The 25,993-nt window shown below is 39.2% G+C and overlaps 1 protein-coding gene across 1 annotated transcript in view; it reads right to left on the reverse strand.

Annotated features, from left to right (window-relative positions):
* bcl11aa (BCL11 transcription factor A a) overlaps positions 1–15,361 on the reverse strand; it is a 50,463-nt gene extending 35,102 nt beyond the window's left edge. Inside the window, exons 1-2 of the mRNA XM_081351316.1 lie at positions 15,047–15,361; positions 11,381–11,716 (exon numbers count right to left, since the gene is read on the reverse strand). Of these exons, the coding sequence (XP_081207442.1) occupies positions 11,381–11,716; positions 15,047–15,101 (391 nt within the window). The 5' untranslated portion in view covers positions 15,102–15,361. The remainder of the gene's footprint in view (positions 1–11,380; positions 11,717–15,046) is intronic.
* Positions 15,362–25,993: the final 10,632 nt, after the last annotated feature.

The raw sequence follows: 25,993 nt of genomic DNA on the forward strand, positions 1-25,993 counted from the left end.
TGTCACCATACTATTAGAAATGTTTGGAAAGTTCCTCACCAACTTTTTTGGATATATTTGAGGGGGAAAAACAACAGTTAACAAATGCTGATTTAATAATAAATGTAATGAATGTAAAACAAAAAAAGAACACATAACAAAGTGAGCAACCAATCAGAAACACAGTGATTTTGATCTCCTGAGCCTTAAACACAACACAGCACTCTATCCATTCTTGGTTCATGAAGTTAGACAAGGTAAAATTACTTGCAATTCAGTAAGTGAGCCAAATAAAATTAGAAACTGCTCCAATGGATTACAAAAAAAGTTTGTTATTCACTAAAAAAAGAACCCACTTAAAGTAGTTATTCACTTGGGAATCAGACTTCACTGGTTGCACAGTATGTTTTGATTGACTAAAAAAGCACCGTCACATAAGAGTCATTCATTTGAGAAAGTGACTTTAAACGACTTTTAATGTCTATTTCAAGCGACAGTAGACTGAACAAACACACAAACGTAAATATTAATTTACTATGCCACACATCTTTCTTTACAGCAGGGACTACCAGACAAATGTTACGTCCACTAATTAATATTCATAAGCTTGATAAAGTTTATAATATGTCCCCTCCCACTTTTCAGATCATTCCTGGTTTCTGCTGAAAACTGATACAAGGATTAAGGCAGACACAATGAGCAGGTCGTCTATATATCATGCATGATCCAAATACACAGGTAAAGCCCCACTGCGTGTTTATGCATGCATACGTGTGTGTGTGTGTGTGTGTGTGTGTGTGTGTGTGTGTGTGTGTGTGTGTGTGTAAGTGTGTGTGTGTGTGTGTGTGTGTGTGTGTGTGTGTGTGTGTGTGTGTGTGTGTGTGTGTGTGTGTGTGTGTGTGTGTGTGTGTGTGTGTGTGTGTGTGTGTGTGTGTGTGTGTGTGTGTGTGTGTGTGTGTGTGTGTGTGTTGTATGAGCTCATGCAACAGACTAGAGACAGCAGCACCCATCAGGGATAGGTTCCTGTTCAGAGCACAAACAGACACGGTTCACAACCCCCACTGTGAAACAAACAGTCCAGAGCCTCTGCCAGGATCTCATCTCACACTTACACACACACACACACACACACACACACATACACGAGTGAATGCATGCGGCATACAACAGATCACACAAGCTGACTGCAAGCAGTCCAGAGCAAGACGTCTCAATCAAACAACAAATATAATTCCCAAAGGATGACAACACATTCTCTGCTGCACAGGTGCAAAGAGACGGTGACAAAGAGGGAAAAGAGCTTAAAGCAGAATTCAAGACGGAATTAGACACAGATGGCCGGAGAGAAGACCTCAGGATGGAGAGATATTTGCTTTTTAAGTCCGCTAATCAAGGAGAAAAGAGAACTAATCAACCGATATTACAGAGATCAGATGTGCCGCCCGGGACGGAGTCAAACGGACAGCCAACGCTCTTCCCCTAAACATGCACAGCCGTTTCGTTCTTTCTTTACCCATTTTGAGACGATAAATTATCCATTAGATTTCATCATATCTAACTAAGGCAATTACATCAAGAAAATGATAGCGCATTTGGAATCAATTATGCATGCCCTTGGCCGGAGACCAGAGGCTGGGAAGTCGGAAAGGGCAGATCCACTCCGCACATGCACACAAACACACACACACACACACACACACACACCCATACATGCAAAGAAACCCATACTACACTGCGCTACACACACACACACACAAATAAAAAAAGACCCTGGATCTCACAGATGTGCCCCATCAGTTCATCTTACTGCCTAAAAAGTTCATGCACTTAATAATTTATTTGTGTTCTGGATACGGTTTCCCAGCTGAATATTAACAACTTTGAAGCGTGCTCACAGCCAGGGTAGGGCTAAAGGAGTCCGGAGGAAACAGCGCCTGCCGAGTCCCACCGGCCCGAGTCCATTCTCCTCCCCCTCCTCTCCTGAAACCAGTGTGTCCGTCCGAGGAATGAACCAAGCAGCCGTGCCATACGCAACTTACTTTTACCCTGATTAAGAATTCTTTTTCAAAGTAGGTTTCAGTGCTCCCTCGAAGCATTTTTGACATAAAACCGACGAGGAGAGAAAAGAAAAGGAACAAAAAAAACGTAATATGCAAAAAAATATATATATATATTATAATTATTATAATTTTATTTAACATTTTTTTATTTCAGCTCTCTTCCTCTAATTGCTCATTATAATATGCATTATAATATGCATTTATTTGATTGACATTTTTTGTCCACAAGCAGCCTCTTCCTGGTTCAATTACATATGACAGTCTCTCTTTTGGGAAATGCATACACTGAGATGTGTGTGCATTTCCATATGGGCTCCTCCGACTGTACAAATGCATGTTTGAGATCTGGAACCATTACAGCCACATGTCCACATGTGGAGGGACACACGCGACGTGCTGAAAGATTTAATTAATTTCCCTCAGCATGTTAACAGAGAGCCTCACTTAGTAAGACAAATCACTCTCAGAAAATGGCACTAGCATTTGAATCCCAGCAAGTGTGTGTGTGTTTGGGGGGGGGGGGGGTTGCTCAACATCTGCTTCCTCGTTGGGAAGGGGGTTTACGGTGGGTTTGGAGCAGGAAAAAAAAAATGTGTGAATGTTGTCATATGCAGAAGGTAGAATCTTCATCCGTGTGTGTGTAATTTGAGTGGTTAGACGAGGCTCTCACTGCTATCTCTGCAGTGTGTTACAGCGCAGGGCTGAGCCGGGTCTGATCAGCAGTGATTAAGTGCGCCGCTGTATGCAAAGTGCATTAATGAGGGTGTGCAGAGTCATCAAGTAAATTAAATATGTCAAATCTCCCGGTGAACTTTCAATCTTCACATACAAAATGCTGCTTTCATTTACATCCTCCATTTCTCGCTCAAAATCCGGGATGAAAAAAAGCAAAGCACAGGAGCAATTTATACCTTTGCTTCTTTTCTTTTTTTTTACGCAGGACCCCCTCCCCTGTGGAAGCATGCACACACACACACACACACTTACAAACACACGCATGCTTTCTCATACACAGCTCCCTGCAGAAGGTCTGACAGGCCGTGCTGATGTGTTCAGAATGCGTATGGTAATAGGCCAATCAAAAATGCAAAACAATTGGCAATTACTGAGAAGACCTAATGGTCATTAGAATTTACAACTAGGTAATGAACTAAAGTCTGCCCACACCATGCATATTCATAAAGCAATTTAGGCTTTGAAGATTAAAGAAGTGCTTAAAATTCAAATGAGCCTGAGCAAATTATCAGTAAGATTCAGTCAGGAAGTAGCGGTGTGTGTGTGTGCGTGTGTGTCGCCAGCACATGTTTTTACGAGTAGATGTTGCACCATTTTCCTCAAGTTTGTTAACAGGAAAAGCTGCCCAGCGTGTGTGTGTGTAAGCGAGTATGTGAGCCCCGTGGGCCTGACGGAGACTAGTGAGGGTCTAGGTGTGAGCTCAGAGACCAATCAACACAATAATGGCTGCTTAACATAGCTGGCTCTCAGCTTTACTCGACTCTTCCAAATCTTTATTTGTCTCTGTCCTCTCCTGCTCAGATTGGTTAATTCATAAAGACGAAGCGTTTTTCTGGCAATTGCCGGTTTATTGAGTAAATGGTCTTTTGAAAAGCGGTTCAATATTTGTGGTATAGCAAACATCTGACGAGGTAGAGCGGTAACAGCGGTAATAAAACTAGCTTTAGTGCGGATATAATAATTTGTTAAAATAGAACCATAACAGTTTTCCATTCATTATGCAAATTACAGTGCTGATATTATACTTACAATGAAAGCGATTAAATTCAATCAAATAGCAAAATAAATACAAATACATTGTATTTATTTAAAAGACAATTTTGCACAAAAAAAGTAATATTTATAATACTATAAAAAAAACACAAAACGAGACATCGCTGAAAAATAAACTTCATTATCCTTAATTACACTAACACAATAAGGTTGCTCATGGAACGACAAATCCTTGTCTTCATCAGTGAAATGAAAGGTTGATATCTGTGTCTAAATGTACATGGATCAAATATTAGAGCTTCTGTGGTCACAGGTAGATTGAGTCTGTGTGGGCTGCAGCTGGGATCTGGATGGCTTCATCCCACTCAAATCTAAAAATAAAGCAATTAACTTATTGGCAGGCAGGAGGGGAAAGAGTATGACAGGCCGTCCTGCTCTGGGTGAGGGGTTGTGACCCACACGGATCTCCAGCACAGTAAAGAAGAGCATAGTCATCGCTGGAACTGACAGAACAGAACATTTCTGAGCATTCATATGGATCTATATACAGTACACACACACACACACACACACACACACATACAAAGCTAGAGTGAGCTTATCACACTATGTGAATCCAATATCAAACACAATAAGAAGAATCAAATAAACATAACCAATCAACCTATTGTTAAACTTGTTTTATTTGCTTTATTTTAAAAATGCTAAACAAAGTTAAAAAAAAAGCTCACAAGAATCCTAATGTAACGTTTCGAGCATATCAGCTCATCATTCCAATGAAGAGCTGATTTGCTCGAAAACATCACATTGTGTACTTTTTTGGGTGTGCTGGCTTTTCATGTTCCTTTGATATCCTCTGACTAATTTTACATGTATACATTTTAAACATAAAAAATAATCGTTATTAATCTATGAAAGATCTGAGCCCTCGTCACGCAACGCGTCTGCATACCGTCACCGCTGCAGAGTTTAAACCACATACACACACGCAAATACGTGCACACACACACATACACAAACACTACAACCCACTAAAACTAGGCAGGCACCCAATACCAACATGAGCAGAGCAGGCAACCACCCAAATCACACACAAACACGGAGAGGGAGATACGGACAGCAGCTCCAGTTGTGGCACGCACGTTCTGGAGGACCTCACATGGGTAAGGGGTGTGGAGTGGCTTCAAGTAAAAGTCTGAGTGAAAGGATTTGACGGCGATCCACCAGCCTGCAAGAGACGGCCTGTCCCGCTTAAGACTCTTGTTTTTTTTTATATAACCAGATCAGAGAGTGGGTATAACATCCCGTCTTCACCTGTGTGAGAAATCTGAGGGCACTTCCCTAAGGAAAATTTCATTGCTCAGAGATTGCTCTTTTATAGCTCAGGTGATAACTTTAAGAAAAATTAAAAATCAAATACAAATTACAGCTCATATAATTCAGTCATGGGAGAATTTATTAAAAAATGATTGAGTTCCATCTGAGATCTCATTTGATTGCAAATCTTGGTATCTTTGCAAATCTGAGCACGGTTTGAAACATTAAACTGGATAAAAATCTGAGAAGCACAGGCTTACAGCAAAAAATCTCATGCTCTTTAACTTTAAGAAGGAGGATAAAATAATTTTAGAAGGAAAATATGACACAAAGTTGATCTTTTCTCAGACGCTTAGCTAAAATTATTTAGGAAAAATCAAAAATAAACACACATGAGATAACTTTAAACAGACAAACAAGAAAATGAATGTGGATAAATTAAAATGAAATAAAACTATAGCTCATATAATTCAGTTCTTGAAGAATTTGATGAGAACTTTGATTTCTTGGCAAATCTGAGCACAATCTGAAATCTCTTCAATGAGATTCCCTTTTTTCTGAATAGAAAAATATGATAAGCACAAGATTTCAGCAAAAAAAATTCTAAATTTAATCACACTGTCGTTTTGAGCAACTTTTGAGATCCTAAAGCGATCTCATTTGTGATTTTTCTTCCCTACAGGTGGAAAGCGGTCCTCCCTTAAGAGATTAGGAGAGACAGAATGATAGAAGGAGCGACAAAACAGACAGGAAGGGAGAAGAAAGAAAAAACACAGAGCTCTCAAGGTGTCTGTAGAGACTCAAGTCCTGCCATCTGTAACCATTAGAGCCCAGATGAATTGATCGTATTGAGCGACCCGGCTGGCGCGGGGGGCAAAGCTGGTCAAGGTGACCTCATAGTGGAGTTGTGTCCGCCCAGTGATACCAGGAGAGATAGAGCAAAAAGAAAGAAGACAGAAGTAAAAAATGAACTAGCCTAGCGCTGGAGCAGTGACGAGGCCATCGCATGTGTCTGACAGCGTGTGTGTGTGTAAAAGGTAAACAGAGTAGTGGAGGACACCCCTCCTGAAGCCCACCCGATGCCTCTAGCCCTGCTCTGTGCCAATTTCTCTTTGGCATTGGCCACTGAGGGATGTCCTGCAGTACTAGTGCCAACTCACACACACCTCGCATGCACGGCTGCAGAAAACCACAAACAAACTCACAGGCCTCTCTCAGCCCTACACACGCGCGCGCGCGGCCTAGAAATTCGGCACCATTCCTATCTGTGTTTATAGAAGCTGTCTGTAATCCGCAGAGATTTATAAATATGCTTTGTAGTACATAAACATTTTTATGGACGCGTTCCTCTAAAACATCTGACACAATTTGAGAGCTGCAATACGACAGGACCCAGTGGGTCTGTGCGCGTCCACCCACATACAAAACACGCATTCATGTTGGCACAAATAAAACGAGGAGATCAGACCAGAGGGGAGCTTGAATATCAGCTAAATTATCACAAAATCTCTCCGTAGAGGTATAATCACACTTCTCACGAACCTAAAATCAAACCCTACACCTTCTAGACCTGCACGTACCTGCGAACAATAACAGCGTTTTACATCGAGCAGACAATCACTTTTATTTTTCATTTAACATCCGGAAGAAAGACAAAGCGATCGCTCGAGGTAGTCCAGGAAAGACGGCGTGATCAGGTGGCATTATGGAGATGAGGACAGACAGAAAGGAGAGAGCTGGGTATTTCTCCTCTTGCGATGGAGGAGGCGATGCCATTGTCTGCAGGAGGGAGGGACGAGTGAGGGACGGGGGGGGGGAGCATCATTGGGTGCTAAGAGCGTATGAAGGGGTGCGGGGGTGGGAGAACTGAGACGGAGCGGGTGGCACCGTGCCAGGCAGTGCCCGTCTGGCTGCTAAATACCTTTGTTTCCTTGCACGCCAAAAAAAACAGGTAAAACGGACATGATTTGTAGGGTTTTAAGACTTCAAATATACTTTTTTCATTGAACGTCTCTCAATTTCAAGCGAATATAAAAACAATGGCATTGCACAGATAACAAAATACATATATTCTCGTTTCTCGTTTTTTTTCCCAGGCAACACAAAATTCCCAACCCAACAAAAAATGTGTGCTGTAGCCCATTAGATGAGAATGGCAAATGAAAGGAAGCCGTCCACCCCCACAGCACCAAGCCGACTGTATCATGCAAATCAAGCCCGAGGATGCAGAATATCACAATGTTTCTGCGAGGGATGCTGCGAGACACATCTCCACATGCAGCAAAACCGCTCCAAGTGAATTAAACATCATTCTGTGCTATTATTACACCTCATCCCTCTGGAAAAGCTGCACACCTCTCACACACACACACACACACTCACTCACATATTCAGTAATGCTATTTTTCTAAGATCAGACATGAGATGGTACGTATGCAGGGACTGGATACAAACACATGCAAACACAGATGGGCATACAACAGCATGGTTTTCTTTGAAAGGGAAGGGAAGACGGGTCTTGTGTGTGAAGAAATCCTGTCGGTGAAAGGAAATAAAGGTTTGGAAAATTAGACACCCCCCCCCCCATTTAAATTCGAATACATATTCATAAAGAGTCTCTTTCAAGGCACCATCGCCGTTCGGGTAAGACATGTCTCTTTGTCGCTTCCTTATAATTCATTTTCCTGATTGTAAAAAAAAAACATGCAAGGTTTGGGTGTTGCCCCAATATTAAGCCGTGACAGTGCACACACACACACCTGCACAAATAAAATGATCTTGTGAGCTGCCTCTGTATACATGCATTTTTCCACATGTGCCGTCTATTACGTCTGTCACACACACTGCCATGCAACACGGGGCGGTTTCGAAAATAAAAGCAACTGTCGTGATAGCCTCGGCTCTCATTGATGACTGAACGTCAGCTAACGCTGCTCCTCACAAGTCCTCTTAAAAAACGATCAGTGTCAGCACACTCGCAGCTGAACTCCAGAAGGGCGCTTTGATGATAATTATGATCATGACAGATCGTCAAGCTCCAGATAATATGTGATTTAAAAAAAGGAGGAAGAAAAAAAAAAAACAATAAGGGGAAAAAAAGCTTAAATTGCTGGGGTCTTTGTTAAGCCACTCATTTGGGTCACATTTTGGCACAGAAAATTGCAGGCAGCTCACATGCCAGACAATCGCACACAGTGTAATTGATTCAATATTAATTGGATGCCCCTGATTTACATTGACTGTTACAGCCATATGCATAGCAGAGAGGGAAAGAGTGACAAAATGGGTGAGCGAGCGAGCAGGAGAGTTAGAGGCATTAAAAAACCCACCCAGCAAAGGCCATTTAAAAAACAATTATCTGTATTGAGGTCCGTTCTGCATGGCGGCAGTGTTAGTCCGATTTAATCTGCCGATTTATTGGAGAGCAGTCATAATTTCTGAAGGGCTGCCATAGCGAAAGACAGAGTCTTGAAAATCGTTTGATAAAAAAAAAAAAGTTCAGAGCTCCAAATGGCCCCCATATCGTGAGCCAAAGCGAATTCAATCTGTTCCATCGACATGTTTTTGGACAACGCGTTGCGAAACAGAAGATCATAGGATGTTACTCTGCATAATTTTTACATTTCATCAGACGTCTTACATTGTGAAGCAAAGGACACGATGCAGATTATATCAAGAGAGCGTATTCAAAGCTCTGGGAGCAGCATTAATTCAACTAGACACTTTTGTGACAACCTGTCTATTTTTTTGCCATTTTCAGGGAATTGGCGGCTCCAAAATTTCATTTAGAGATTAAAAATTAAATAAATACATTATGTCTGTATCAAATCACAGCATGGGAGAGGAGAGGGTCTCAGTCTTGTCTAAGGCCCTCTCACCAGGATACGTTGTGCTATTTGGGGTAATAGACAGCCACACACATGTGTGTATTGCCACTTTCTATGCTCATACAGCAAGTCCATTCCTCTGTGGCAGGTACTGCTTTTCCTCACACTGAGCTGCTCTACATGGAAATGGAGTTGTTACATCACACATAACAATTTCCTTATTTGGTCATCTGAACTACACCATAATGATCCCTCTTAAAATAGATCAAATCAAATAAATAAAATACATAAAACTAAAAATTAATATTACATAAATAATAAAACATAAATAATAAAATAAATATTCAAATAATATATAAAAAATAATTCATAGAATGTACATAAAAAAAATCTTAAAAAAGAATATATAACAACAAAATAAATAGATAGAATATACGTCACAAAAATCCATACAGAAATAACAGAATGTAAATGTTTTTCTTTAGAGTGTTAAACTATCACCTTAAGTTTCGTGATTTTCCAGCCCACCTCTAACCCAGGTACAGATACACGCACACTATCACAAAGAATTCTAGTTTACATATTCATGGTAAGCTGCAGTCATAACTAACCTTGAATGTGTTATGTCTGAAATCGTCTATAATATGGCTAAATAATATCTCTTCCCTGTCTGACCTGCCATGGCAGCATATTCAGTAACATGCTGAGAAGCTGTTATGGTCCTCCTCACAAAATTGTTTAAAAAAAATAATAATAACAAGCACACATAATACCAGTGACCCAACGCTATCAGCTGAACCCTGATACATTATGATGTAAATGAGTTTAATAACCCAGTTTAGCGGCTGACAGAAACAAGAGACGTGTGCGATATCCGGCTCGCATAAAGGTTGTATAATTTGTGCTGAAACTGCATCAACATGCTTAAAACAAAGAGGGCAAGCAGACACAAATGACCCAGTTCAGCCTCCATATCTGATCAAATTTAAACGTACTATAGCACAGCATTGTGTTCCGCAGCAGATTATATGCACACAAACTATACAAAAGATTTTCTCTATCTCAAAATATGCAAGTGGGGAACTGTTGGAAAACAACTTGATACTTGAACTCGGCCGCCGATAATTAGCCCAGAGCAAAGGGTCAAGTCCAAATGACTGTTGATGGGGCTAACCGGACCCAGACGCTTCCTGGAACCTGATCTTTGAGGCAGACCAGAGAATGGCCAAACGCAAAGCCAGGGCAGAAAAACAGACTGGAAAGTCTCACTCTCACATTTTCTACATTTAAAAAACAGCCACTCTAAATCGCCCCACCAGCCCAAGACACTCATGGACACATAATAGCACGCCGACAACTTAATTTCACTTAACGCTCAGCTTAAGGAAGATTAGACTTATGCTGCTATAAAATTCCAGCGTTTTCTTTTCTTTTTATAAAGTTGTTTACAGTGGAAATTAGGAGCTTGTTTTTTATTGACTGTATTTTCTGTTTTATATAGTGCAAGTCAACCTCTAATTAAAATGCACATCCACGAAACTCAAACAAATAATTAGCGTTGCATTATTGTTCCCTGACAAACCAAAATAACCAAACGGCCTTCCATTTCCTTTCCTTTTTTGACAGAAAGTGAAAATGTGCAGGCGTGCATTTATACGGATAAGATGTGGCTGTGCAAGAACCCACAACGAAATCAAGATACATCTGTCGAGACCACATGAGAGAGGCTGTGCAGCACAGAGAGGCATTTCCCATGAGTCTGTGGACACACACCGAGGGGGATGGCCTCTCCTGTCACAGCAAGGACTCCTCGAACCGCCCCTCCAGTGCCAAATTCTCCCCCTCTCAATCCCTCTTTTTCTCCCAGAAGGGATGAGCGGTCCGTCGTGCCATTAAGAACACACCCTTTGCACTCTACTTTGGCGGCCAGTAACAAAAATGCAACTTTTAAGTCAAAGTCTGCAACTGTGGGCCTCGAGGGGAGTGAACGACAAGCTACCAGAGAAAAGGAATTTAAAAAAACACAAAGTGCAAATGTGCTAAACCGAAGCATACAGACGGTGGTGGGAATGTGTGATCTACGGTTAGAATCTGAGCTTAATTATCCAAATCCCACAGAGTCCAACTGATGCTCGATTCAAAGCAGCGATGAACTTGAGATAATAAAGCAGATTTTAAAAGTTTTTTTTCTTTTTTCTTTCTGTCTTTGTATGAAGTAATGCCGGTTCCTCTTTTGGTCTTAATAGCTTCTCACTCTGAGGTTTGATTGAATATACCCCCTTCCCCTTCCTGCCCCACAGCTTTTAAATATTCAGCATTCTGATACGTCTCCAGAGCTGGGAACGAGACGCCCCACGGAGGAAGGACATGTGTCTACGATGTGTAGCCCACGCAACAACTCGGCTCCACCACAAATGTTCCTCACACAGACACAAAAAAATAAATAAAAATCACATGGAATGAGATTACCTGTAATGTTTTCCTGTTTGGGACAGATTCCTCGAGAAGACGTCGATAAGCAGTCGTCATCCTCCGGCGTGACCTGGACGCCCACCTCCACGGGGTTGGACGCTCTCCTCAGCTCACCATGCGAGGGCGAGGGGGGCTTATCCACTGCTTTGTCCATGCACAAAGTGCCATTGCACTGCTTCCTTTTGTGCTCAATGAAAATAAGGATGTCTCCCAAAGGGAAGTTCATCTGACACTGGCCACAGGTGAGCAGGTCCTGGTCTCCCTCTGGAGATACCTGTACCAGCCCGCGCTGTTCCTGCCTCTCCTCCGAGACCACGGCTGACAGGGGCTCGGCTGCATACAGGAAGAATCCATATGCGACACAGAGGGAACGAAAAGCAGAGGGAATATTAGAGACTGGGTGCTGTAATGAACGCAGGCAAGATGAGGGAGCACATATATATATATCAGGACAAAAAGAGAGAAAAAAAAAAAAACCTCCCACCATTTTAATTTAGTTTTAATCTCAGATCCATTAAATGTAATTACCTCACACAAAATATAAATAATAATAATAATAAACATACAAAAAAAATCAATTAGTCATTGCCAGTTGAACTTCATTGAACAAGTACAAAAACATAAGATTCCCATAACTAATAGCAAGGGCATGACATTTCATTAACATTTAATTTATTAAATGTAAAAGTAACATCATTTTGTTATATCTGTTTCGGTTCATTAACATTTTGTCTAGAACTAAAGTAAATTCATCTCACACTGACTCTTTGTTTCACTCAACGATACACACATCTGGATCGTGAAATGACTGCATGGACGACACGTGTAGATCTCCAGCAAACCCAACACAGTCACAGCTGCAGCAATACATGCTTCACGCTTTTTCCCCTCACGACAAAGTTAGCTATAAGGTTCACACACACACATTCAGGTATTTTATAATGATTGTTTAGTGAAAGCTTTTGCGCAGAGGTTACACTAGCTTGCTAACGGTTAAGAATCTTGACCTTCTTTATAAGCTGCCAATTTCATGCTTTAATGAACCTAAAACCACAGAGAATCAAAAAATAGATTTTAATTTTAGTGGGTGATGATTGGTACAGATTTTGATAAAAAGGTGTTGGGATCATGTGCAGGTCGGATAAATTTACTTCAGCCCAGTCTGGGGCAGCTATGAGGGGCAGATGTGGAGAACCTCCTAGACGTGCTTATCAGGAAAATATCCCACGCATTTGCACATGAAATAACAAAGACGAAGTGTGATAATTCTCCCTTCTCTATATGGAGTAATGCTTTTCGACATTTTTGTAAGTTTAAATGCTCACCATACAAATAAATAAAAGAAAGCCTAAGCGATCAAAAGTGAACTCAAACTATTTTAATTAAGAAGTGATTCTTCATAGTGATATTGATTCGTAATGAATTCGTATGTGTGATTGTGATAAAACAGAGATAATCGATATATGCAATTTTTCAGACATTATTTAATAGCCTAATACCGAGCGAGTATTAAAGTTACAAAATATACGTCTCAGTTAAAATACCTCACAATAAAATAGCAGCCTATATTCAACACTTCATTTAGCTATAACAATTATATACTTATTTTACTATCGCAGCTGCAATATAAAGATATCCGTACATATGCATATTTTTTAATTATATTAAAGAAACTTTATACGACTGGTATAAATAAACAACGATTCTGTAAATATGTTGTAAATTAATATTCTACAATCTAGACATTTTTTTTTGAATGATAATAATAATAATAAGTTGGCTCAGAAAGTGTGGAAAAGTGTTTCATATTGAGTTTTCCAAACTGTTTTAAATTCCTCTACACTCAGCGCTGGCAAAGATATTAGGCTACATTCAAACTGTTTTTAAACCCGAGAATATATTTAGTTATTTCAAATCAATTCAAGTGTCTCAAATCAAAAGAAGCTTAATGGCAAAAAACAATGATAATAGCCTATTTTCAAATAGTATTCCTCTAAAAAGTAGGCTATCTCTGTGTGTAGGCTATGAACGTGGACATTTAAAGTTGGCTTTGAATAAAAGAATAAAAACATTTTAATATCAGCTCGTTCGTTATAGTGTCTCATTCGCTTTAAAAAAATAACTGCCTTCTGTGTTAGCAAAGTTTATCATGATTGACATTTGGTCTATACTGCCTAATCCTCATTTGTTAGTTTGCTTGATCTACTAGGGTACAAAAATACAAGGTATAAAAATTCTACATGTCATGCCAGGTCAGGACGGGGTTAAAAAAAAAACAGTTACCAGTTCATATACAATACGTTTCGCTCTTGCTAACATATGGTCAAAAATAGATAAAGATAGCGGTGAAAGTGATCGGGTTCGAGTCTAGTTTATGATCGTCGTCTGCCCCCTAGCGGTGGGTTTATGCCATGTACGGCAGCGAGCACACGGAGTAACCCGCGCTCGGATCCCACAGCCTGTGTGTGGAAACCCAATAATGTTACACGATACTTTACAATGTTACAACAACTCGCGATTTGTGTCAAACATGTTTATCTAATAAAACGCGGACTGGTGCTTTTGTAGCTTTACATTTGAGGTAAATATCTAAAAGACTGGAGCTAAAACGTTTTCGTTTCGTCGTCTTCCTCCTGACAACATTTCAGGTCAATAAAATACAAAGCACACTTTGTTTACAAAAATGCAACTCACCACGTAACTTCAAGACATGTTTAGAGTAAACTAAATTATTATAAAGATAATTCTAAGAATAGTAGCCTAGCAGCAGGCTACAAATGTGTGCATACAAAAAGAGCGAAACTGACTGGGTTTCTCGATACATTTGTATCTAAATAGTTGTAGCCTATTACATTTAGGTGTCGTCTTACCTTTGCCACCGACATTTAAGACAAAATCAGGCCTACGTGAAATTGAATTTATCCTTGCAAATGCACTCGAAACGGCAAAGAGCGTAGCGTAAACTCGTCTCCTACTGCTTTTAAGCGAAAGCCCAAACGAGTAGACCAGAATCGCGTTTTGCTTCAAATGTAAGAAAAGCTTAAGTTTCAAATTCAAGCAGATTTTATATGCAGACGGGTTTCTCTGCACACAGGCGACTATGCGTGCTCTATTTGCTGGCAGTGGGTAGTACGCGCACGCGGCGCTTGTAAACAGTCGGACACGAGATTTTTCCCAATCAAAATTCACTTCCACTCTTTGAAAATCTTCCAAAAATAGTGCGTGAGGGGGGAAATCCTGCCCAGAATCACAGACAGACAGCGTTACGGGACATTCCACGAGATGTGAGCGCAAATAAGCGAGCGAAAGCCAGCGTGCATATACCCACCACAGTCCGGTATATGTGAGCGTTTGCTCTTAAGTGGTCAAAGCGGCTGGGGCACGAGAGCCAAGACATATGCGCCTAAACACAGAGTCGGCATGAACTTCTCCAAGTATAGCGATGGAAAGCAAACTTTTCTGGCATTTCGGCGGACGAAGGTGCGCGTAAAGGCATTTCAGAGATGGGAGCGCTCTCTTCTCTAAAGTCCACTTGATCTGCGCTGTCCAGTGTCCAGTGTGTCTTCACTGAGAATTACGCTCCTCTCCAGCAACTCAACACTACAGAACGGAGCCAAAAACAGGTAAACGGAACGGGAACAACATATATTTGTCTTTACTTACGCGAAAAATCCCGTTTGCTTAAGTGCTGGGGTTTGCCTTGCTTGCGGCGAGACATGGTGGTTGGTGGTGGCTTTCAGCTCGGTTCACATCGGGAGAGCCGGGTTAGAAGGGAGACTCCAGAGAAAATATCTTCATCAATGCCTTTGACATCCAAAATAAATTAGAAATAATACAAAGATGGCGCAGGGAAGATGGATTGTGGGATAGCCGTCATGGCTTTTTTGAAAAGAGAGAGAGAGAGATGAAAAAATGGCAAAAGCCCCCCTGAGCTGCAAGTTCAAGTGCGGACGTGACGTCCCTGCGAACTTGAACGTCAGGAGATGGATGGACATAGACATACAGAACATGGGCAGGGCAAAGCCGTGGAGTGGGAGGAGGGAGTGGAAATAACAAAACCAATGGACACTCATTAGGGGCTGGACATGAAAAATAGACCCGAAGAAGCCAATGGACAGAAAGATCAGGGGGCCGGACAAGAGGCGAGAGAGAGAGAGCGAGAGACACGCACACACTGAAAGAGAGAGAGGGGGGAGATATGCTTAATGAAAGCAATGTGCGCTGCGGTGCGTGTGCGCGCGTGTGTGTGTGTGTGTGTGTGTGTGTGTGTGTGTGTGCGTGCGCGCGCGCGCGCTGGGGGTGGACGCAGGAAAACAGAGCACGAAAAGCCAATGGACAGGAGATTCAAGGGGGCCGGACATGCTATATATACAAAAACAGGGGAGAGGGACCTCGCATATAAGGTTTCGTAGTGGACACTGATGGTGCTTCAAACACAGTCACTCAACTCCTGGTCAAACAGTCAGAGGTAGCGCGCAAGCTGCTTCTCGGCGAGACACGATCGGGTTGCATGAACAGGACAGACAGGTTCCGAGTCGGGGCATGTGGGTTCAACCGCCGCGTGCGCTACCACATTCCTCCAGAACAGAAGCCCAGAGAAACTTAAGGGACATCGCGTTGAGCGGGATAGGATACTAGCTCGCGCGCTTTGCGGGCGATGTAGGTGGGACTTAAATACTACAAGTGTAATTGTAAAAATATAACAACACACACTGACGAATAGATTGTGGGAGCAGCCCACTAGAAAGAAAGGGGACGGGGTAATAACTTTCAGATGTGTTCAGATTATAGAGAATGGCGACTGGGGGGGAGGAGGAGGGGGGTGTCAGTAAACCGCCGCGTGGATTTAGAAATATAAAGATGCTGTAAACAGCGCCGATGCATTTGAAATTAAAGAGACATGAAGCGTATAACCGAGCGCGATGACAAGCTTGTTCAATGCATGAGGTGGGAGGAAGAGAGAGACACCCCTGCGAACTAGTAGAAGTACGACTAGACTATAGCGACTGCTCCAGAGACTCAAAGCAGAGGCTGCGTGAACAAGTGACAGTCTGCGGGGAAAAGGCACAATTCAATAGGGAACCGATCGGAACTGAAATCGAATGCTGGAGATAATACGTGACCCGTGAGCGAGCGAGCGAGCGAGTGAGTGAAACTGCTTTGCAGGCTTATACGCTGACATCTTTGTTTCTGGACCAAGACTGATCGCTGTGTTGATGCGTGTGTGGGTTTTTTTTTTTTTTTTTTTTTTTTTTCTCGGCGCGAGCTGTCCGATCTTAACGCGAAAGTTGTGTCAGGTTTGCGTTGGGTAAAAAGGTCAACTCTGCGCGAAGGCTATCTGGGAATGCCAATGGATTCGCTCGACTGTATCACACTGACTGCCGATGCTTTTCAGGTCATTGTTCTCAACAAGTGAAAAAGCACCGTATCGATCTGAATTTTGTATATAAAGCCTTTGATTTAGTTTCATTGCAGCGCATTATTCTCCAGCATGCACAAAGAGAGCTAGCGACATTTACAGCAATTTTGTGAGTGCAGCGCGTATAAAAAAAAGAATGCGATTATTAATAATAATAATGTGTTTTAAGCAAAAAACGATATATTCAAAGAAACATGTAAGGTTCTTGCATTTGCTATTATTTGCATATTATAAAAGCTTAGAGATAATGTCATTTGTTTAAAACACCAGATTGGTTTCTGGATAAAAAGTATCATAAGAAGGTTCTCATGCGGAATCAAGCCGTAACACACTTTTTGTCTCTAACTAGGACCTTTATTTTTAAGTGTCTAATATTTCTGCGACCGTGCGGCGTGATTGACAGAAATGCACCACGGATTCCTTTAGGACCTCTCGAGAGGGATCGTGCTCTGTATTTCATGCATCCCACAAAAGGATTGCATTGTTAAACCTCGCTCGGAATATTTCGTAAAAAAAAAAAAAAAAGAACTTTGTCGAGATAAACTTAAAATTTGTGGGTAGAAATTGCGTTTGAGGTTTGCTGTAGACTGAAAAGGAATATTTCCCCGCGCGTGAATAGCAAATATTGGTGAGGTTATGCGCAACGTCTGGAATAGCGTTTACTTTTGACTGATCGGTCGCTGTGTAGCTTTTGGTGCTGCTGGACAATTTTGAGGACGTTCATGCACTTCTGTAAGACTTACCATGGCACCTGCCCACTCAGGCCATTGGCTGATGGACCGCCTTTTTTATATATATATATATACATTTTCACTTTTCTTGAGAGTCTGTCCCTGCTCCCAGGCGGACATTGATCAGCGCAAACGGAGCGTACACCTCCTTAAGGAATGAAAGCTATCAGCCTGCAACAAAACGCCGCGTACAAACAGAATCTCAATATGTAAATGACAATGCGACTGATCCCATCGTAAATCAGCCAGACGTTAAATGCATAGCAATATCCATCTCTACGATGCACAGTCAGGCGCGCTCGCTCGTACAGAAAAGGTGCTTTTGTGTTAGAGAGTGACAGAGGAAGCAATTGGAAATGAGAGTGAGAGGAAAGTGCGATGACAGATTCATGCTTAAAATAACGTTTCAGCTCAATGCGCGAGGCCCTGTGGATGACACAAAAACCAGATTACCAAACCTATGACTGTTGCTATAAGATTCTTCTTGTAAATAGTATAGGTTTTCAATATTTAGGTCTACAGTGGGGAAATGTTTATTGGTCCATAGGTCAGAGAAGGAAAAACCAAGACAGTTCAATTTCTTTTGACCATGTGCTTGGTAGTGGCTCAAGGAAATTGACTGACTGGCCCCTTGGGCACATTTTAATATATGGAAATGACCAAGGGTTTATGCGATAAATCAACGCCCAATGCCCTGTTCATGCTCCACTCCTCTCATTTTCCCACTTGCTCTGGCAATTCATCAGCAGATCTGTTTTCCTGCAACTGTTGTCCAGCGCTGATGTCATGTTGAAAGAGGGGCTTTATTGGCATCTATGTTTTACCAGAGAGATTAGTACTGAGTAATAACCGTCGCGTGCAGTTTGTGTGCCTATGAGTGAGAGAGTGCGCTTTAGTGCTTTCATTCATCTTTACCCAACTTTATATGTCAAGACTTTTCAGGACTCGTTATGTGTCTTTCTGGTTGTAATTTATTTATTATTACCAAAGTAGGTTTTCCGCGTGTATTCCCCTTGAAAACGTGACTCCAATACGTTATCTTGCCAAATTTATTAAAACTTTTCAAATAAAGTTTTAGTGCTCAAAGAGCAACTGTCACTCAGTATTGAGCATTTTATAGATTAAAAAAAAAAGTTTAAGGTAAACACTAGTAGTACTTGTTTTAACACTAATTCGTGTTAATTAGTGCTAAACAAACTATTATGCAAAAAAAAATGTAGCAATTTGTGCATCCTTAATGTTTTGTGAATAAAAAATTGCTTTTTTATTTATTTTTTATTGTTATTTTTGTTATATCAATTGCAAAGTTTTTTTTATTATTGCACAATGTCTTTTCTAATTAAAAAAGTGGGCATTTATACTCTTATGGAAACTTTCTTAAACGACTACAGTGCAAATATGTTACAGAGAATTAAGCCACGTTTTAATGCTTTAATCCAAATACAGAGCCAATGGCAACATTTAAAGGAAAAAGTAAACAAAAAATATTTGTCATATTATTTATTTGCCTCTTTATCTGCCCGTTTTGTTTGCCAGATGTGGCTAGTAAGATCTCTCATAGCTACTATCTTCACGTAGATTTTTGTGGATGCCGTTGGACTGATGTACACACAGATCAAGAGTGAAGGCCATGCACTGACCCACTGGATGGAAAAACAAATCTGTTGTCTTGCCTTGTTGATAGTTCTAAATTAAATGGCATTTATTTCTCAGATATGGTTGTAATCATTATTATCCTCACGCGTCTTTGCAAATCGCTTAATGTAAAATGTCAAGATTTGTGAGCATAATAAACGAAATTATTTTGTCTCCGTCCATTCTCTTCGAAAGCATGTTTAATTCGCACAAAAGACTCTAAAAAGCACAGGAATCACCATAAAACACACCAGTGCAAACAACATTACTTCACTTTGCCCACTGTCGCAAAGGCGAATATATATTTGACACAGGAAATCTGACTGACCAAGATTAATTATAGGCCTTGTCGTGTCGACTACATATCCCACTGAATATAAGTTTTACCTCAAAGGACGGAAATAGGCGAAATGGGAATGCTCTTAAAATCCCTGGTAAGTCAAGTCTTGCCTTCTTTAAGGAATTTTAAGCTTCAGTAGTTCAGGCACATTCGAAGACTGAAAATTAATATTAATGGCTAGATTTCACAATGTGGCATTATCACACCGAGCGATGGGTGGGCATGCCATCTGGGTTTTGGCAGGTATTAGATATAATCAAAGGGATTACGTCTCTGTGGGCGAAATTATAAACGTGAGTACTGGTTATTCTGCGAAAAGGAACGGCGTGTGAGTGAGAGACAGGGAAAATCAGATTACCCCTGATTGTTGACTACATGGGGACACATGCTGTAAGATATAAAGACTACAATTATAGTATTAAAAAAGCTTTAATAGAACAAAGGACAAAGTAAAACACATCCTTGAATTATTATTGCGGAATCGTTATTTCAAGGTGACGCGCTTCACAAGTTCAGTCGGTGTTTAAACTGTTGTTAATCTAAATAGGATGATGAATGGAACCACACTATAGGGACGCAAGTCGTTTATCTGTTGAGTTAAGTCTTTCGTTTATTTTCATGTTCATAGATTGCGCATTGAGGCTGTATAAGTTCATAATCACTTAAGAGATGTTGTTGCGTAACTTAAAAAAAAATGTGTGAAACAATAAGGCAGTGGGGATATTCTGCACATTTTCGCATAGGCCCATGCGTTAACCATAAGACAAATAAACAACACAGCTCACATCCCCACAAGGGTGGCTGTCATATTTGCTTTCATGCTAAACTTTAGTTATCAATGACATTGAAGATATTCAAGTTTTTACAATAACCCGTGTTAAATAAGTTCAATTTTTGTCTGTAATGTGCAAAATGCAACAAAATAAGCGGGATTAACATGGCATTATTAATAATAAAAGTGAATTATATAAGTGGGATAAAAGGATAAACATTTGAGTCATTAAAGAGGTTTTTGATGGTCGACATGATTCGCGGAGTTTGAGAGATGCAATGTGTCGTGTTCCAGGCTCCCTCTGCTGTTCAGAAATAAGAGGACTTGACAAAAAGAAATAAACGAAGTTTGATTTTATGACATTACAGATCATTAAATTGAACTCAACGGAGTAAAAAATATAAACACAACTTTTTACAGCGATATACGTCTGGGATTTAAAACTGAAATCGGGTTCTTCATTACACTGTGAAGCTTCTTTTCCTCATATATATATATATATATATATATATATATATATATATATATATATATATATATATATATATATATATTTGAGTTAAAGAATGGTTTGTTATTTAATTGCACGGTTGACTAATTCTGTTTATGATTTTACGATTTGCTAAAGACTAGGCTACAAAACGCACTTGCAGTGTGACGATTGTGGAGAAAGGGACGTGAAGGTTTATACAATTATTTTATTAAATTATTTTTGTTCTTGACAATGAGGAGGATGATCATCTTTTGTTATAATAAGACAATATGAAAATTAAAAGATCCCAATTCTAACATTTTTCTATGAAAGATGAGTAAGACGTAGATTCCTTGAAGCTTTTTATAATTGCATTAGACATAAATTCTGCAAATCGTCCAAAAACAAGGCAAACATTAGCCTAAATAATCGTTCCTATTTTTGTCATTTAAATGCGTTTTGTATTAAGAATTCATTGCACTGCATTGCATTGTTTTTTCAACGACAGCCTTAAACTGAAGAATCTCGAACTGAACATGATCAGTCACTTTAGTTTTGATATACAAAGAACGAAATTTCAAATATCACGAATCAGAGATGCAAAGTTTGCAATTTATTACTTGGTCTGAATATATTTGCTTATCACTTGCATCCAGCAATAATTTGGCTAGTTGACTGACTTGATTTCACTATAATCAGACTGAGGAATTCTGGTCGTTATAATTGCTTCAGAACCATGGACAGCGACTACACGAAATCAACTCTTGCAAATGCTTCTCACAGCCACACAAACTCTGCCATTAAAAAAACGTCTCTGTTAACACGGGAGACATGCTCGGGAAACACGTTGGTTTCACGGCTCACGATACTGCTGAAGAATTCACTCAATGATCTTTATATCATATGACCAGCTAAAAAATAACAATATCTTTCTATCTGACAGCTGATTCGGATTACATTACTAAATGCTTTCCTGCAGACTGAGGCTATCTGTATGCATGCCTTGGTTTAGAGAACGAGGAACACGTTCAGTTGTTTACCTGTTGCAAAGAAAAGAAAAGAAAAGAAAACAGACTGCAGTAGTCTATAGAAGTGTTATGTTGCCATGTTAAAATACAGAATTAAATACAGTGGTTTCTAATATAATATTGTCTTGCATTGTATTGCATTTATCTCATTTAAATACTTCACAAAGTGCTTTTTGTTACCGTTTCATTTATTCGGTTACATTATTTATTCGCACTTTTTACTTTCTGCTTCGAACATTTTCTTTGTAAATGCTGCATCTAAAATAAAGTGTATTGAAATGTTTTTGAAAATAAAGATGATCATTGAAATTTGAAATGGTGTTAAAATGCTGTAATAATAAAGAAAATGTCGTTGTGAGGGTCGTTTCTTGGTCTTAAATGAGCCAATAACATACATAGCCTATAAAAACGCATTAAAGCGAGAATTTATACAATCGACTGCAACATTGGAGGAAGACATTACACTAGAATGTTGACCAACGTGGTTTTGAGGGAAAAGTGTGATAAATCCCACTGAAATATAACGATTTGAGAATGTCAATGTGAAAGCACAGCAGAAAGCTTGATTAACAGTGTATACACCTTTAAGATCCAGTATAAATATAGCCATCATTGATTTTTAACGATCGAGTAAGTCACTGGATCACAGTCATTGTGAATTTGTAACATTATCATGTATAAAACTTTGTAATATTAGGCTATATAAAATAAATTATTTCCATTAATATATCCTTAAATGATTCTTTAAAAGATCTTCATCATCAAGTCGTGAATGGTGTACATTTTTCTTGCACATTAAAGTGAAATAGAATACAGCAAAAGTGTGATTCTATGTGAAAATAGCCTTTTGCATCCATACACACGTGTGCAGGCTGATATTATGGTGACAACTCAAAAAAATAATTTACTACAACACTATATATCACAACAAAACACTATTGGGTATAGTAAAATAACTCTCACGCAACATTTCCTGTTCTGGTTTTCATTGGAGAGCTGCTGGACGTCATCACGCCACACCACTGGCATTGAGCCACTAGATGGTGCTGTGCATAAGCGATTACGCACGGCACACGCATTCTTTGGAACAATCTTGCCAAATCCTGGCTTGTGTGTAATCGATTCAATCAAAACATATGCCAAAGCTCGTATTAAACTAAAACTATTACGCTTCGTGAAATGGAGCAGATACAGCCCATTATAACCCTGAATGAATGTCCAAATTGTTCGTAAATAAATGTATTCCCTATACCAGGGGTTTTCAAACCAAGTGGACTCAAGGGAGTGGTAGGGAGTCTGGAAAAGTTCAGGGAAACCAGATAATAAATAAATATTAGAAATAAGAATAAATATCTAAATAAATTATTAAGTATATATATATAAAAACAATGCAAATGAGATTAAAATAAATAAATACAATTATTAAAATAAACAAATTCAATTAATTATAGACTAATATAGGCTATAATTAATATTTAAATATATATATCGAGTTAATGGTCACTGCTCAGATTTTTTTTATTTAGGTAGGGGAACTTGTCAGGGAGATGCAATCTTATTTGCTCTAAGTATTGAGCCACTAGCGGAGTTAATAAGGAGCAACCCCAGAATACAGGGGATAACAGATCATAAAATATCGTTATATGCCGATGACATATTATTATTCATTTAAAAAACCCCAGTTTAATCTATCCAGGCTCTTTTAGAGTGCCTTAGAGGCTGTGGCTTAGTTTCTGGATATAAGGTAAATGCTGAGAAATCAGAAGCAATGATGATTTCAGGACATTGGCCCACTCAGTTAGATAATGAAGTATCTTTTCGATGGTCTAGTAGGGATTTCAGATACTTGGGTGTTACCCTTACACCCATGGCATCACATTTATACTTGGCTAACTATACACACAGCTTTTTGAGACCATAAAAAATGGATTTGGCGAGATGGGAGATACTACCTCTCTCCATGTTTGGAAGGATTGAAACAGTAAAAATGAATATACTGCCGAGGCTTCTCTTCCTATTTCAATCTCTTCCTGTTTTGGTTCCAGTCTCAGCATTTGTTAAACTAGAAAAATGGATTTCAAAGTTTATTTGGCAAAATAAAAGACCAAGTATACTTATGATACTTAAAATAGACTTAAAATACTTGTGTCAAATAAGGACAGGGGGGGTTTGAACCTTCATAATCTATTGGGCTGCTCAGCTTAGGGCTATGGCTGCTTGGCTTGGCATCGATAAGGAGGCAGAATGGGTTAATATTGAACAGAATTCGCTTCCTGAAATCTCTTTGACAGTTCTGCCAGAAAACAAATATATGGATACAGCATACTGTCAAAATTTGCAATACCTATTAAATTAAAATACGTGCAATACCTATTAAAGGTAACCCAGATTTCCTCCCTTCTATATGGGATAGTGCCTTTAGTAGATGGGAAGAGAATGGTTTAAAGATAATTAATCAAATTTTTGATGGAGAAACCATAAGATCTTTTTCTCAATTATGTGATAAGTTTATACTGAGATCGAATGATCTCTTTAGATATTTACAATTACGACACTATATCACAATTCATAAACATTGGGACATAATTAAAAGATCTCCAACAAATGTTGAAAAATATTTTATCAATATTAATGAACATGATCTATTTACTAAAAACCATATAGCACATATTTATGGGAAATGAATGCAGGACCGATCTGATGGCACGTTTCATATCAAAAGAAACCGGGAACTAGAGTTAAATACTGTAATAGAGGATGAGATGTGGATAAATATATGTGCTGGCTGTCATAAAGGTATCAGCAGTCAAAATGTGGAAGGAATTTGATTGGAAAATAAAAATGAGATTCTTTAGAGTTCCACTGGTGGTTGCCAAATTTGACAGTACTTCACCATTATCACAATGCTGGAGAGGTTGTGGGATGGTGGGGGACTATGTGCATATATTCTGGGAATGTCCCAAAATACAAGTTAAAAGGGAAATCAATAAAGTTTTGTTCATACTGTGACAGAATGGACACATAGACTGAAACAGATATACATGTTTGAGAAGATGACAGCAGACTTGCAGTTAAAATCGGACATTTTTCGACAGAAGTGGGCACTAATTGAAAATTTGAAATAAATAGATTTAATATATGTTAATGTTTGAGCAATGCAGATAATGTACTGGTATGTGGTGTATTCTCTGAAGTGCTGTCAATGATTTGTGTATTTATTGTTTTTTTATTGTGCATTTATTTACTTTAGGCCTACATGATTAATATTACATGTAAATGATATGTAACAGTGCTCTGTTTATAAGAAAAGTATATATATGTGTGTGTGTGTGTGTGTGTGTGTGTGTGTGTGTGTGTGTGTGTGTGTGTGTGTGTGTGTGTGTGTGTGTGTGTGTGTGTGTGTGTGTGTGTGTGTGTAAACATTAATTATGGCCTATATTAGTATATATTGAAATAATGAAGATTGAAAATGAAAAAAAAATATTATGTAAAATTATATTTTACACATATTTGCAATGTTGTTCATACAGCAAGAAAATATAAAGCTGCCTTTTCAATTTTAGGTCACTCAGAAGGAAGGTTGTTGAGGCTTATGAGTCTGAAAGGGGATTTAAAGCCATTTCCATAATATTTAAAATGTATCACTCCACTCTAGGCTACATTAAAAATGAAGCAGGCCGTACATGCCTCCAAAATCACAGACATCTGATTTTTAATAGATAAAAATGTATCCCTGTCAGTGTAATATACGGATAGACAAGTAGTATTATAAACAATAAGTAATTTTTTGCCAAATGTTCAATACCAGTTACTAAATACAGAGTAGACCCTGTGTATTTTTCCACAGAAGATTTCTGTAGGGAAAGCATTTTTATGTCGTTTGTTATTTGTTCAACTAACGTTAAATCACTTTTACCCATCAGGCTACTGTCCAAATAAAGTTTCAGTATCGATCATCTCACACATATTATGTTGAAAAAGGACCAAACTTGTCATGCAGTCGGTTGTATACTATTTACACAGCTTTGGTCACGTGATGTTGCCAGATAGCGAGGGGCACGTTGTCACAAATGGTCATCGTGTGTTCAAATACTTTTTATGTCCAGGCCAGTAACTGAGGAAATTCGCTTTTCTCTCTCTCTCTTTTTTTTTCTTTTTTTTTTTTTTTTTTCTTGGTAACACAAATTTTAAAATACATTTCTATGATTTGACT

This window comes from Scardinius erythrophthalmus (genome assembly GCF_964197995.2).
Source record: "Scardinius erythrophthalmus genome assembly, chromosome: 21".
Lineage (NCBI taxonomy): Eukaryota > Metazoa > Chordata > Actinopteri > Cypriniformes > Leuciscidae > Scardinius > Scardinius erythrophthalmus.